General features: G+C 34.6%; 1 protein-coding gene and 1 non-coding gene across 2 annotated transcripts in view; both read right to left on the reverse strand.

The window, feature by feature from the left end:
- Positions 1–9,480: 9,480 nt before the first annotated feature.
- Positions 9,481–14,294, reverse strand: part of LOC112098256 (putative 12-oxophytodienoate reductase 11) — a 61,474-nt gene continuing 56,660 nt past the window's right edge. The window contains exons 5-6 of the mRNA XM_024183982.1: positions 10,417–10,578; positions 9,481–10,070 (exon numbers count right to left, since the gene is read on the reverse strand). Of these exons, the coding sequence (XP_024039750.1) occupies positions 9,481–10,070; positions 10,417–10,578 (752 nt within the window). The remainder of the gene's footprint in view (positions 10,071–10,416; positions 10,579–14,294) is intronic.
- On the reverse strand, positions 13,365–13,468 carry LOC112098578. The gene has a single exon (XR_002905689.1). It is a non-coding gene; the product is annotated as a small nucleolar RNA R71 (small nucleolar RNA).

Raw genomic sequence — 14,294 nt, forward strand, 5'->3', positions numbered from 1 at the left:
ATTTTAATATTTTCCATAAAAATTTAAATTTGTGAATTAAAAAAAAAAAGGAGTGGAAAGGAAAAAAATAGTAACACAATTACCCTTGAACAGTGTCTGAGATCCTATTTGCTTCAGCAATGAGAAAACAGCTATTAGTTCGCTGAGAGTAATAAAAAAGGGCATGTGGCTGTGGAATGTTGTTGAACGATCTAATTCTTTCTAGTGGAGCGAAAAACTATTTTGCAAAAAAAATATAATAATAATTATTTTTAAAAAAATAATAATAAATTACATTTTTTAAATAAAAAATTCATTAATGCTAATAAATTACAAACAGAACCGTACGTGTGAGAGAGATTGAATGGCCCCATTTTGTATCGTGTGAGAAGAGGAATGGCGTTGGCGGCTGCCATGTTTGATGTTTCCAGAAGCAACAGAATAAATTAACAAATATTTGAATTGACAGATACAAGCTCTAGTATCTGTATAAACTTATACGTGTCAAACTGTGAGACTACTTGATTCTTGTTTGAATTTTGAATGGTCTCAAAATTAATAATTTAATATTTTTTATAATCAAGGCTCGCTTCATTTGAATACATATAAGAGGTATAAAACTTTGACCCGAAATTATATAATATGACATAGACATCATTTGATTTATATTCTAGTTTTGACTCTTAGAATGACAAAGGAAAACAGATGGAAAGTAACTAGCTATGAGGGATATGAAAACTTGCTGATTACACTGTTTTGCAAGCACTGCAATTTTTTTTTTTAAATTTAAAAACTACTATTAGGGAGGTTAGGCCAGATCTCTTTACCTGTAAATTTAACTAAAAATAATAAAAAAATTTAGAAAAAAAATAAACCAAAACTTCTAAGTCAAAGAAAGAAATAGTCTAAAAGAGAAAATTAGCAAAAGCAAATAAAAGAAACAAAGAATAAGCAAGAGAACACCCTAAGTCAAAGCCTAACAAAAGAAACCATATGAAAGTGAGCTAATGCCTAAAGTACTGCTTACGATACTTCCGTCTGGTGACTAATTTGAAGCCCTTCTTTGAATAAGAGGCACGTGGGCTAGTAACACTAAAATGCATCAGCCACCATATTCCCTTCAAAGCTAACATTCTCATTAGAATGAGAACGAATCTCTGTAGAGTGGGAATTGAAATTCATAACCATTGTGTGAATATCATCCACTGTAGATAGAAATAAAATTAGAGCCCACGAATACCCTCTAAGCACCCGGATAATTCAAAAACATAGCATTACCATCACTGGTCATATCAACTGGGCTCCATAGAGAGGGATCACCATGATCCTCAAGGAGCAACAACTAGATCAGACTGAACAGGAATGGCAATATCATCAACAACAAGATCATTAGTGCAATTGTCAACTAGATCCACCTTATCATTCTGAGCATCAGAAGTAAGGATTCTAGCATCCGAAGAGGCACCCTCAGTAGGGCATAAGCTACTGAGGTAAACTAGAAGACTGCCCCTAAACAAAGGAAGGCTGAGCAACAACCCCCAGACCAATTATTTGTAACAACGTACTGAGGAACAGTGGGAACCCGAGGCTGAACATCTACAATAGACATAGGTTGCTTACCCTTATCAGTAGTATCTCTACCTTAAGGCTCATTAGCGGGTTATTGAGGCTTCAAAGGCCAAGGATTAGCTACATAGCAACCATTTGTAGAATGGCCAAGGTGCTTACAGGAAGGACAATAAGAAGGAATCCGCTCATATCCTATCAGAAATTAGAATCAACTTCATCAATCTAAAGGCATGGCAATAAAGGCTGTGAAACATCATATTCTATCAAAACCCAAGCAATAGAAGGCCTATCAACACATAAAGGCTTTCTTATAATAACAGTTATCGAATATAATGCTTATTTGCAATGAATAAAATGAACAGGTAACTACGGCAAAGAAACCAAAACAGGAACCGTAGGGGACTCCTCAGAACAACGAAAGGCAATGGACCATTTAAAAATCCCCATAGTTATACCATTTATATGCCATGTTTTCTTAACCCAAACTCGGGAACAGACTTCCTCTAACTGAAGATTTATCAAATCATGTCGATTATCAAGCAAAACTAGCTGTGTCCTTTTAAGCCCAAAGAGACAAAAAAAAACTTTCTAATTACATCCATCGGAGAGTGGCTAAAAGAGAACTTGCCTACTAAAGACATCTTAAATGGTTCATCCATGGCGAAACTTCAGCAATTGTAAATAAATAATAGGTTCGCCTCGATAAAGAGTGCCTATCTCAGCAGATAAAGAAGGCGAACATGAACTTGCAACAACATCAACAAAGAATTTAGAGGGCCTAGAGGCAATATTGGGTCAAAGATGGACACAGGTTTTACTGTAGAAGCATATGACGGCTTGGGATGTTGAGAAGAATTAAGATAATAAATAAGATGCTAAAAAAAGAAAAGTCAAAGCGGAGCATTGTCCTTAAGACTATTTATGCCCCTTAAAATAATATTTTGGTGCAAATAAGTTATTGACAGATAATTCCCCAAGATACAATGACTGTAATTGTTGTAAGAGTGCACACTCAATATAACAATTTGCAACAACAGTAAATAAATATATAATACGATGATTTATGTGGTAATATGGAAAAAGAAGAGTTGAAGAAGAAATTAAGAAAAAAATTAATATCTTGTAGTAATCTATAGATTACTATTTATAGATTAATGGTGTCTATGCAAAATACCTTTTCGAATAGCCACCATTTAATTTAAGTCTATTTCAACTACTATCAACTTCCTTCAACATTATTTTCATAACTACCATAACTTCCTCATTAACATTTAAATTTGAACTCTTGTAATTTGATTCAAATTTAACTGTGCAGGACCCGGTATTTTGAAATAGCCTCACATTCATACAACAATCCCCCACATATTACAAATTTAATTAATCATCATATTTTAATTAGAATTTTTTAATTAGAATTTAAAGCATATGTCCTGGTGCTTTTCAGGCTATAAACCAGGCATTGACCAACTAATCATATTTCATAGGAACTTGGTGAAGTATAAAATTTCTATGAATCAATGTTCCCTTTACGTGAATCAAAGGACTAATTGTTCACATTAAACTCTCAATTACTTTGTTGTTCAGCGGTTTGGCACTTTAATGGCCCTGTGCCTACCTGGAATTCATGAGTGCTCTAGAGATGTTTGCCTCACTCTTATAAGAATTGACCCAATTCCAAACTCATATAGGTGAACCTCCATCAAGAGTGCTTTATAGTTTATGTACACTACCATACAATATTCAGACTATAGAGTTCAATAAGAGTTAAAAAAAACACTCAACCTTTTTTTTCACTACAATGGGTACTATCTCGCCATAGCGAGGACTCAATTTTATTAATTCGATAGTACTGCAAAACAACAGGTAACTTGTTATTACCTCTATGAACCTACTCCATGGAATCTCCAATCACATAGGTGGGTTTTACTATTACCCTTGCCTATGTTCTATGCAATAGTCCCATCCCCTTCAACGTTTGTTCTACTAACCTCCTATTTAGTGGTTTAGCCAGAGGATCAGCCAAATTTAGCTCTAACTTGACAAAATCTAGGCTTACTACCCTAGATTCTAACAGCTGCTTAATTATATTGTGTCTTAGACGAATATGTCTACTTTTCCCATTATAAATTTTATTCTTTGTTGTGGCTATTGCAACTTGACAATCACAATGAATCGAGATTGAAGTAAGAGGGTGAGAATTAATGGGAAGATTTGCTAAAAAATTTCTCAGCCATTTAGCCTCAGTACATGCCTTTTCTAAAGCAATTAGTTCAGACTCCATGGTAGAACGAGTAATACATGTTTGCTTGGAAGATTTCTGTGAAACTACACCTCCACCAAGGGTAAATATATACCCACTAATAGATTTAGTTTCATGGGATTCAGGTATCCAGTTTGCATCACTATAGCCCTCTAATACTGGCGGAGATGTATCATACATAAGCTCAAAATTCATTGAGCCTTTCAAATATCTTGCAAGTCTATCGAAGGCAATCCCAATGATCCTTGTTAATATTTTGAGTATATCTACTCAATCAACCAATGACATAAACAATGTCTGGCCTTGTACTATTCATTAAGTACATGAGGCTACCAATAATTTGGGCATATCTTGTTTGGCTAACACTATGTTCATTATTTTTCTTAAGTTGGGTATTTGCATCATATGGCGTAGATACAGATTTGCTCTAGTAATACCTAAACTTCTTTAAAAATTTCTCAACATAGTGCTCTTGTGATTATCTAAAACAATAATTTGTTTTATTTATTTTTATTCCAAGTATAACATTTGCTTCTCCCATATCTTTCATATCAAAATTAAAAGCAAGTAGCATTTTAGTTTCATTAATCACATTTATACTTGGACTTAAGATAAGCATATCATTAACATACAAACAAATGATCACATATAGATTAGTATCAAAAGATTTATAATATACACATTTATTTGAATCATTGATTCAATATCCATTTGATACTAATACATGATCAAATTTCTCATGCAACTGTTTTGGCGCTTGTTTTAAGCCATATAATGACTTAATTAGCTTGCAAACCTTATGCTCTATACCTGGAAATATACAACTTTCAGTTTGCATCATATATATTTCTTCATTAAATCTCCATTTAAAAATACAGTTTTTACATCCACTTTATGAATATACAAATTGTGTATTGCAGCTAATGCAATCAAAACTCTTATAGATGTAATTTGTGTTACAGGAGCATAAGTATGAAAATAATCTATGTCTTTCTTTTGAGTAAATCCTTTGGCAATTAATCTTACCTTATATTTGTCAATTGATCCATCGGCCTTTAAGTTCTTTTTAAATATTCATTTACACCCAATTGGCTTGACACCAGGAGGTAAGTCAACAATTTCCCATACATGATTACTCATAATTGAATCCATCTCATTATTGATAGCCTCTTTCGAATGGAGCATCATGAGAAGTCATAGATTCCTCAAATGTTTGAGGGTCATTTTCAGTTAAAAAGACATAGAAATCACCACCAAAATCAGTAGCTTTTCTTATTCTTTTACTTCTCCTTAATTCAAAATATGAACTTTCAGGAGAATTACTCTGTAAATCGACTTTAGGTAATGTTGTGTCTATATGCACTTTCTTAGGAAAAACATATTCAAAGAACTCGGCATTTTAGACTCAATAATAGCATTTAGATCAAATACTTTATTTTTATCTTCAAGCACCAAGAATCTATATATGGTGCTATTTTGAGCATATCCTATGAACATACAATCAACAGTTTTAGGTCATATCCTGCTTCTTTTAGGATAGGGTATTACGACCTTTGCAAGGTACCCCCACACTTTGAGATATGATAAATTAAGCTGAAAACCTCTCCATAACTCGTACAGGGTCTTGCCAGTTTTCTTGTATGGAATTTTATTTTGTAGGTGACAAGCTGTAAGAATAGCTTCAAATTCATAGGAGCCCCAGAACTTACAAGCATTGCATTCATCATTTCTTTTAGAGTTATATTTTTCCTCTCAACAATCCCATTTGATTTAGGTGAATAAGGAGGTGTAATTTCATGAATAATGCCATGATTCTCACAAAAGGCATTGAACATGTTAGATTCATACTCCCCTCCTCTATTAGTTCTTAATTTTTTTATTTTCTTCCCAAGTTGATTTTCAACTTCATTTTTATAAATTGAGAACTTTTCACCCACTTCATCTTTATTTCTCAATAAATACACCTTAGTATATCTTGATAAATCATCAATAAAGGTGACATAGAATCTTTTACCTCCTCTGGTCATGGTTTGTTTTAAATTTCCAAGGTCATTGGGAATTAAATTGAGAAATTCAATTTTCTCTTAAGAATTAGGTTACATGTCCTTTATGTGGACTTAGACTCCATACATATATCACATTTTCCTATGTTTGATACACTAATATTAGATAGTAAGCCAATATCTTTTATTTTCTTTAAATAAGAAAAACTCACATGGCCTAATCTACCATGCGATAAATCAACAGAGTCAACAATATAAGAAGGAGAGACTTTATTATTAATAATTATGTCAAGTACATTAATCTTGAACAAATCACCAAAGCATTATCATTTCCAACAAAAACCCTATTTTTAGTCATTACAATTTTATCTCCTTCAAAGCAGACTTTTACACCTGCTTTCCCAAGTACAAATACATAAATTAAATTATATCTAATATTGGGAACATGTAGTACATTGTTCAGTGAAAGGATTTTTCCATAAGTCAATTTTAGAAGAATTTTCCCTTTTCCCATAACTGGAATAGAGTGGGAATCACCAAGATACACTTGTTCTTCTCCATCACTCAATTAAACATACTCAAATAAAGAATTTATGTCACTACAAATGTGTTTGGTAGTGCCAGAATCCATCACCCATTCTTTGTTTTCCTCAGCAACAATCATGTTCGCTTGAGAGATCACCACAGTGGCAATAATATCTTCCCCATTGACCAAATGGCCTTAGGAGGCTTGTGATCTCCGTTTTTGTATCTACATTTATTAGCAAAATGTCCAGGTTTGCCACAAACATAACAATTGCCTTTTTTCTTGAATCTGTTTTTTTTTTTTTAATTTTTGAAAAACTTTTTGTTGGTCTTTTGATTCTTGCTTGGATGAGCCTCATTCTCAGCTATATTAGCCTTAAAATTAATTTCCTTGGCTTCCTCCAATTGATCCATTTGTCTATGTTTTTCTTCAGTTCGGATATGAACAATAGCATCCTCCAAATTCTTATGCTTCCTTTCATGCTTATTATTTTTCTTATAATCTTTCCATGAGTTAGGCAATTTTTCAGTTAGGCGACCAACCACAAAAAGACTCTGGAACAATGATATTTTCATTTTTCAGATCATTAATAAGCATATGGAAGCCATGAATTTGAGAAGTCACTTCCTTATCTTCCGTCATCTTAAAATCTAAAAAAATTAGCAATGACATACTTTTAGGCTCCAGCATGTTCTATGATATATTTTTTCTTCAATTGAGCCCAAATTTCATATGCAAACTTGTGCTGTGAATAAACATCATATAATTCATTTGAAAGAGTGTTGAGAATGGTGCTTCAGCGCACCTTATTTGCTTTAAGCCAATTTTGAAGTAATACCTCATAATTTTCAGAGTCAGAATCTGGTGGAGGCTCTGTGAGAAATTCAGCAAGGTTCATTGCATGCAATGTATCATAGATTCGATCATGCCACCACTTGAAAAAATTCCCACCAAACGGTTCAAATTATTTTTGTGTCAGGTAAAGCTTTGGTGGCAGCCATCAACGTAGAATCAGTTACGGCATCCATTAAAAGAATTAGTCTTAAGAATGTTGGAGAAGAATTAAGATAATAAACACGATGTCAAAAATAAAATAAAAGTCAAGGCATGCTCCACACTGTCCTTAAGACTATTTCTACCCCTCAAAATAATATTTTGGTGTAAATAAGTTGTTGATAGATAGTCCCCGGGATACAATGACTGTAATTGTTTTAAGAGTGCACATTCAATACAACAAATTTGCAACAACAGTGAATAAATATATAATACGGTGATTTATGTGGTAGTGTTTGGAATATGAAAGAAGTAGAGTTGAAGAAGAAGTTAAGAAAAAATTATTATCTTGCAGTAACCTATAAATTATTAATTATAAATGAATGGTGTATATTCAAAATACATTTTCGAATAGCCACCATTTAATTTAAGTCTCTTTCAACTACTTTCAACTGCCTTCAACATTATTTTCATAACTACCATAACTTCCTCATTAACATTTAAATTTGAAATCTTGTAATTTGATTCAAATTTAACTGTGCAGCATCCGGTATTTTGAAATAGCCTCACATTCATACAGCATGGGAATTGTATTTTGGTGGTGAATCGAGCTTGGGTGGGGCCACAAACAGGTTACAAACCATCAGTGTTGGTTTTGTCACGGTTTAGGGTTTAAGATAAATTGTGTGCATGGCTTTACAAAGAGGCAGATGGTTGTTGATGATGAGTGATCGTCGGAGACATCAGTGGTGGCTGGGCAGTGTCAAGAAGGGCAAAGAGACAGTTGGGCCGGGGTTGTTGTTGTTGAGTGGTAATGATGGAAGGCAACAAAATTGATGGAGGCGGCTGTTAAAGATGAGACGCGGGCAACTGGCTAGGGCTCAGGTTTGACATACGCGTGTATAAATGAGACGTGATCAGTAGGATCTGATGAGGGTAATGGCTGTACGGTGGCTGTAAGGTGGCATGGGAGGGATCCAGCGGCTGTAAATCAGCATTAAAGGTGGTGGGGAGGGGGCGGCGGCATGAGAGGGAGAGCGAGCGATGGTTGGCGACATTGCAAGGCCAAAAGCAGATATGGCTAAGGGGCTAGAGGCAGTTGGATGGTGGTCGGCAGAGAACGGTGGTTCCAGCGGTGGTGCCGGCAGTGGTTGGTCACCACCACCGACAGCCGGTGAGGCCATACCAGTGGCTAGAAAGTGAAAGGAGTGTGGCAGCTATATGAGTTGGGATTTTAACGAGCGCTATTCAGACCATTTTAGCAAATGACCTATTTATCCTTTTTTTTCTTTAAATTTTTAATGTCAACACTGTATTGAATGTTACCTGGCTTCAAGTTAATTAAACTTATGTATGGACAAATAACCTTAGTAACTTACATTAAATATTACGTACATTAAATAAATTGACAAATTAACTATTAGTTGTTCAACATATTTCACAATTTCTCTTTTATTATTTATTATATTTCTAGTCATTCAATTAAATCTAACAACCTCCTCCGACAAATGTTTGTTACCTCATCATGTAACTTAACCGTAGCCATAGACAAATTACAGCTAATTAATAATACTTCCTGCACATTCTGTTATGCTTGCTGCATGCTCCAATCAGCTGCTGCTACTCCTTGCTAACTACTACGTTCACTAGTTCAAACTTGATTATTTCCCTCCAAAGTGGAATTAGATTCATGCATCATTTTTCAAGTACTGTACCTTCAAGCCCAGTGTCTATTATGAAATTGAGGGCCCATTAGCTATTGTAGTTAGACAGTTCTAATTTAAAAATTATAATTTTACAGTTTTTGGTAGTAAACATATTATAAAATTAAGGACTTATTAATTATTGTAGTTAGACAGTTGTAATTTAAAAATTATAACTTTATACTTTTTGGTAGTAAACATCTGCTACTATGTTTAGAAGTTAAGTTAATCTTATCTCACACTTCTATTATGAAAAAAATTATAATATTTTTACTACTTTTATCAAAATTGTTATTTAAAAACAAATTTATCTCACGCTAGCTATTTTCATTTCAAACATTCATCTTGTTTACAATAATAAATTACTCTCAATTTTCATGTGGTAAAACCACTTTAAAAAATCACAACATGGACAGCCAACATTAAATATATAAATTAATTATGCATTCAAGCTGGAACTTCAAGGAAAGGATAATCTGTGTACCCAACAACAGGATCAGGAATGTAAAAAGTGCTTCTGTTGTACTTGTTCAGAGGTGCATTCAGCCCAAAGCGCTTTGGCAAATCTGGATTAGCCAAAAATAAACGACCGAAAGCAACCAAATCTGTATTACTCTCAGCAACAGCTTTGTTGCCTTCATCTCTATTGTATCCTCCAGCAGAAATGAAGGTTCCCTCAAAAGCGCTTCTCATTTGCAACAAACTATGTACAGTTTCATACTTGTCATTGATTTTGATCATCCGCGGTTCGATTACGTGCACATAAAGAAGTTTGACATTATTATTCTTGCCTAAGTACGGGCCAAGTGCTTCCGGATTTGAGTCTCCAGTTTCCATGTAACTAGCATAAGGTGATAGTCTCATGCCAACTCTTTCAGCTCCGATTTCGTTAGCAACAGCTTCAACTATTTCCAACGCGAATCGGCATCGATTTTCTAGGCTTCCGCCGTATTGATCAGTTCTGTCATTTACTTGATCTTTCATGAATTGATCGATCAGGTATCCATTTGCTCCATGAATTTCAACCCCATCGAAACCTGTGAAAAACTATTTAAGTTCAAGTAAACATTTTTATATATACAAAAGCACTCCTGAACATGGGAACTTTCGAACTAAAATGTTTATATATAGCCTTGTTGTCCCCATTCTTGAACTGCTGCTATATTTTTGTTTCACGGCAAATCAATAATGTATTGCAACAAAGATTGTTGTCTCGTTTAATCCTTTGCATGTTTTAACATGTGTCAAACCCATAAATTTCTTCATTTTTAAACAAATCAAACAAATCAATTTGTAATTTTGTAGCTAGCAGTAAACTAAACAAATCAAAACAATGATACCATTTTAGAAAGTGTAAACGTCAGTATATATTCTTAGAATTACCTGCTTCAATTGCATTACGAGCAGCAAGTCTAAAATCATTGACAACTAAGGGGATTTCTTCAGTTCTTAGAGGAAGAGGAGGTGACCAATCTACTCCATCTAGGCCAGGTGTCACACCCTTACTAGTACATGAAATTGGAGCTTCTCCATTTGGCTGAAAACCTGCTTGTTTGAAGTTGTGAAAAATCAAATTTACCTTTAGCTAGAATTATTTAAAACTAAAATTATCACATACAAATTTCAATAAACTACCATATAAGTACAAAATAATAAAAAAATAATGGTATTAACATAATATGAATGAATTACTAAATATTCCGTTACAATACGAACAAAATGGTCGTTAAGGTTGCTCGGCTGGCAGACTAATGCTCCCAACAACTTCAATTCCCTTCTCGTGGGACTCACTAAAAAATTAGCCCTTCTATGGATAAATATATCTTTTCAAATAGAAGTAGAAGTATGTACATCTATATGTATATACGTAATTTTTCTAGTGCGAGCATTCTCTTTTTTTTTTTTTTGCATGCAAACACCCTTTTAAGTCATGGGTTTATTAGAGTTAATTTTTAACATTATTAAACTGCACAACTTCATATATCCAAAGGCGGAACCAGGATTTTGGTTCAACTTGTCAAAAAGTGAGTGGTGGGCACTGCTAGTGCCGCATCAAAAAGGAAAGTAAAAAAAAAAAAGAAGAAGTGTTGAGTGTTAGAAAATGCATATTTATAAAGGAGAAAACCGTCATTTTACATTTTAAGTCTTACTAACAACCCTTACTTTTATATATTTAACCTTCTTGTGATTTAATTACATGTGTTTTATTTTAATTAAGTATTTTATGTATTTTAGGGGCATTATAGTCATTTCACAATAAAGGAGAGATCAGACGGCAAAACGGACATCACTTTTGAACTCAGGACGGTCGAAAACCTTAGGAGGAGCATAAAAGGAAAAATGGCACTATTCACATGTACGGTACTATTCACGTGTACGGTACTGTATACGTTACGGTTCACGACACTGTTCACATAGACGGATGATGACGTGGCATTGACCGATGATGTGGCATTGACTGATGAGGTGTCACGATCCTGTTGGACTAAAATTCTTATGTACTGTTGATGGTGACGTGGCAGCATATCAGTGGACGAAAAATCTCGCGTACGGTGCATGCATCACACAGGATTATTTTCAACCAAACCGCGTTACTGTTCAAAGTCGGGTCAAACCGTGTTACTGTTCATCCGCGTGGTCAAACCGTGGACTGTTGACTGATGACGTGGCGCAATCCTGAGCGTCCAAACTGTTTTTAATCCGATGGCCATGATTTACTCCATGTATCTATAAAAAGGGGGCCTCCCCCCCCTAATTTGATATCTCTGAATCCATTTTTGGGATCCATTTTCTGTAATTCCCTCTCCATCTTGTATTTTCTTCGTATTTTAATAAATTTCCATTTTGCCCCTAGTTCAATTATGAGTAGCTAATTTCCGTTCGAGCTTGGGTTGAAGGTGAAGTCTCAACATGTGTCATGGGCTTAATTTGGTAAATTTATTTTCTCTTCCCCTCTAGTTTTTGTGGATGTTTTGACTTCTCGTCGATAAATAATAATATTCTTGTCTAGTACCGTCTTGGTTTCACCGGCCCCCTAGTACAAGGTTATTATTATTTGGCACGATAAGCCCTTAGCACCATATTGATTAGAGCGTGGTTCATGAGGTGTGGATTCCCCCCTCATGATTTAATTGGCATTAATACGGATTATTTAGCCCATGATGCATGTTGATACGAATCCAGATACCCAAGTACGTCATTTCAATAGAATTATCTTCAATTTATTCTCGCCATTGCAATTCCAATTTTAGAATTTATTCTCGCCATTTTAATTTAAGTTTTAGCATATACCAAATCATTTCCACCATAAATCCAACAACCCATTTACAAAATTAATTCTATACACAATTAAAATCCACCTCCTCGTGGGATCGACACTCGTCACCATAGATCTATACTACAATAGATTCGTGCGCTTGCGAGTACATTAAAATTTGCACAACAAGTTTTTGGCGCCGTTGCCGGGGAGGTAAGTAATTTTAATTCATAGAATTAATTTTTGTGAATAATTTCTTTTATTTGTTTTCTTGTATTTTTTTATTATTAAAAAAAAAGAAAAAAAAAAGTGAATCTACATTTAAAGGTTAGTATTTCTTTTCTTTTTCTCTTCTTTAAAATTTTGTAATTTAATTTTCCATTTATTTTTCTTTGTAATTTTTTTTTGTTTATCTTATTAATTTAATTTTTAGTTAATTTCTTTCACGTATTTATTTTTGTGTATTTTTATAGAAAGGTTGTAATAGCGCAATAAGGTTAGTATCGTAATTTCTCCCTCTTCTTTATTTTTATTTGTTTTGTTCCCATCTTTATTTTTTGTTTTGTTTGCATCTTTATTTTTATTTTATTTATTTTGCATGCATGGTCGTAGGTCATTATTACCTAATCTTGAACCTATAGACCTTGAATTAGAAAAAACACTTCGCACACACAAACACGTTAAAAATAAAATGGATTTACAAGCACCACAGGAGAGGCCATTTAAGGACTATTTTAGTCCCTTAGCTAATTTGAGCACGTCATGCATAAGATACCCAAATGTAGCTGCTAGGAGTTTTGAATTAAAACCTAGTGTGTTAAATTGTCTCCCTACATTTTATGGCCTAGAAAATGAGGATCCATATAATCATTTGAATGATTTTCATGCCATTTGTCAAACATTCAAATATGAGAATTTTTCAGATGATGATGTTAAACTTAGACTATTCCCATTTTCTTTAAAAGATAGAGCTCGTTCATGGCTTAATACATTGCCTGCTAATAGCATTGCATCATGGGAACAAATGGTTACAAAATTTTTAAATAAATATTTCCCAGTGCATAAAACCAATGCTATTCGCAGGGAAATCTCGGAGTTTACCCAGAAAGATGACGAGCAATTTTTCGAAACATGGGAGCGATTCAATGGGCTACTCTTGAAGTGTCCACATCATGGGTACGAGAAATGGCACCAATGCCAATACTTTTTGGAAGGATTATTGCCGAATGTGCAAGAATGGCTAATGGCAACGAGTGGAGGAGAGCTAATGTCAAAAAGTGCATCAGAGATTTGGGAATTCTTCCAGCGACAAGCAGATAATTCCCAACAACGGAGTCGATCACTTAGGACTACTAGAAGAATTAAAGGAGTGAATGAGGTTCAAATTGGCGAATCAAGTTCAGAAATTAAAGAAGTCAAAGCGATAATTGAAGGTCTCTCTCGACAAATAGCATCATTATCGACTGCTAAATCAACAGAGCCACATGACCATGACTCATACTCAGATCAAGCCAATGCCATAGGTGTAATGAGAAAGCCATCAAATTACAACCCATACTCCAACACATATAACCCTGGATGGAGAGACCACCCCAATTTTTCATGGTCTCAAGGATTCCAACAGAATGGACCAACAGCTCCAGCTCCGCCAATTCCACAAAATCCTCAAGCCTCTCAGCCACCATTTAGACCATACAATCAGAACCAGAACCACTCTCAACCTAGACCATGGGAGGATGCATTCCAGAATTTTAGGAATGTTACTCACTCCACGATTGAGCAACAGAACCGCACCATTGATGGACTACGAAATGAGTTGAGAGCAGGCTTCAACTCACAAGCTCAATCAGTTTCAAGCCTGGAGAAGATGGTGGGACAACTCGCTTCTTCAGTTCAGACCTTGGCAATGACTGTTGAGAAAGGAAAATTTCCAAGTCAACCAGTGCCTAATCCTAAAGGAGTACATGAAGCAAGTACTAGTTCACCACAGCAACATGGAGAGGTC

The sequence above is a fragment of the Citrus clementina genome, unplaced genomic scaffold (assembly GCF_000493195.1).
Source record: "Citrus clementina cultivar Clemenules unplaced genomic scaffold, Citrus_clementina_v1.0 scaffold_5, whole genome shotgun sequence".
Taxonomy (NCBI): Eukaryota; Viridiplantae; Streptophyta; class Magnoliopsida; order Sapindales; family Rutaceae; genus Citrus; species Citrus x clementina.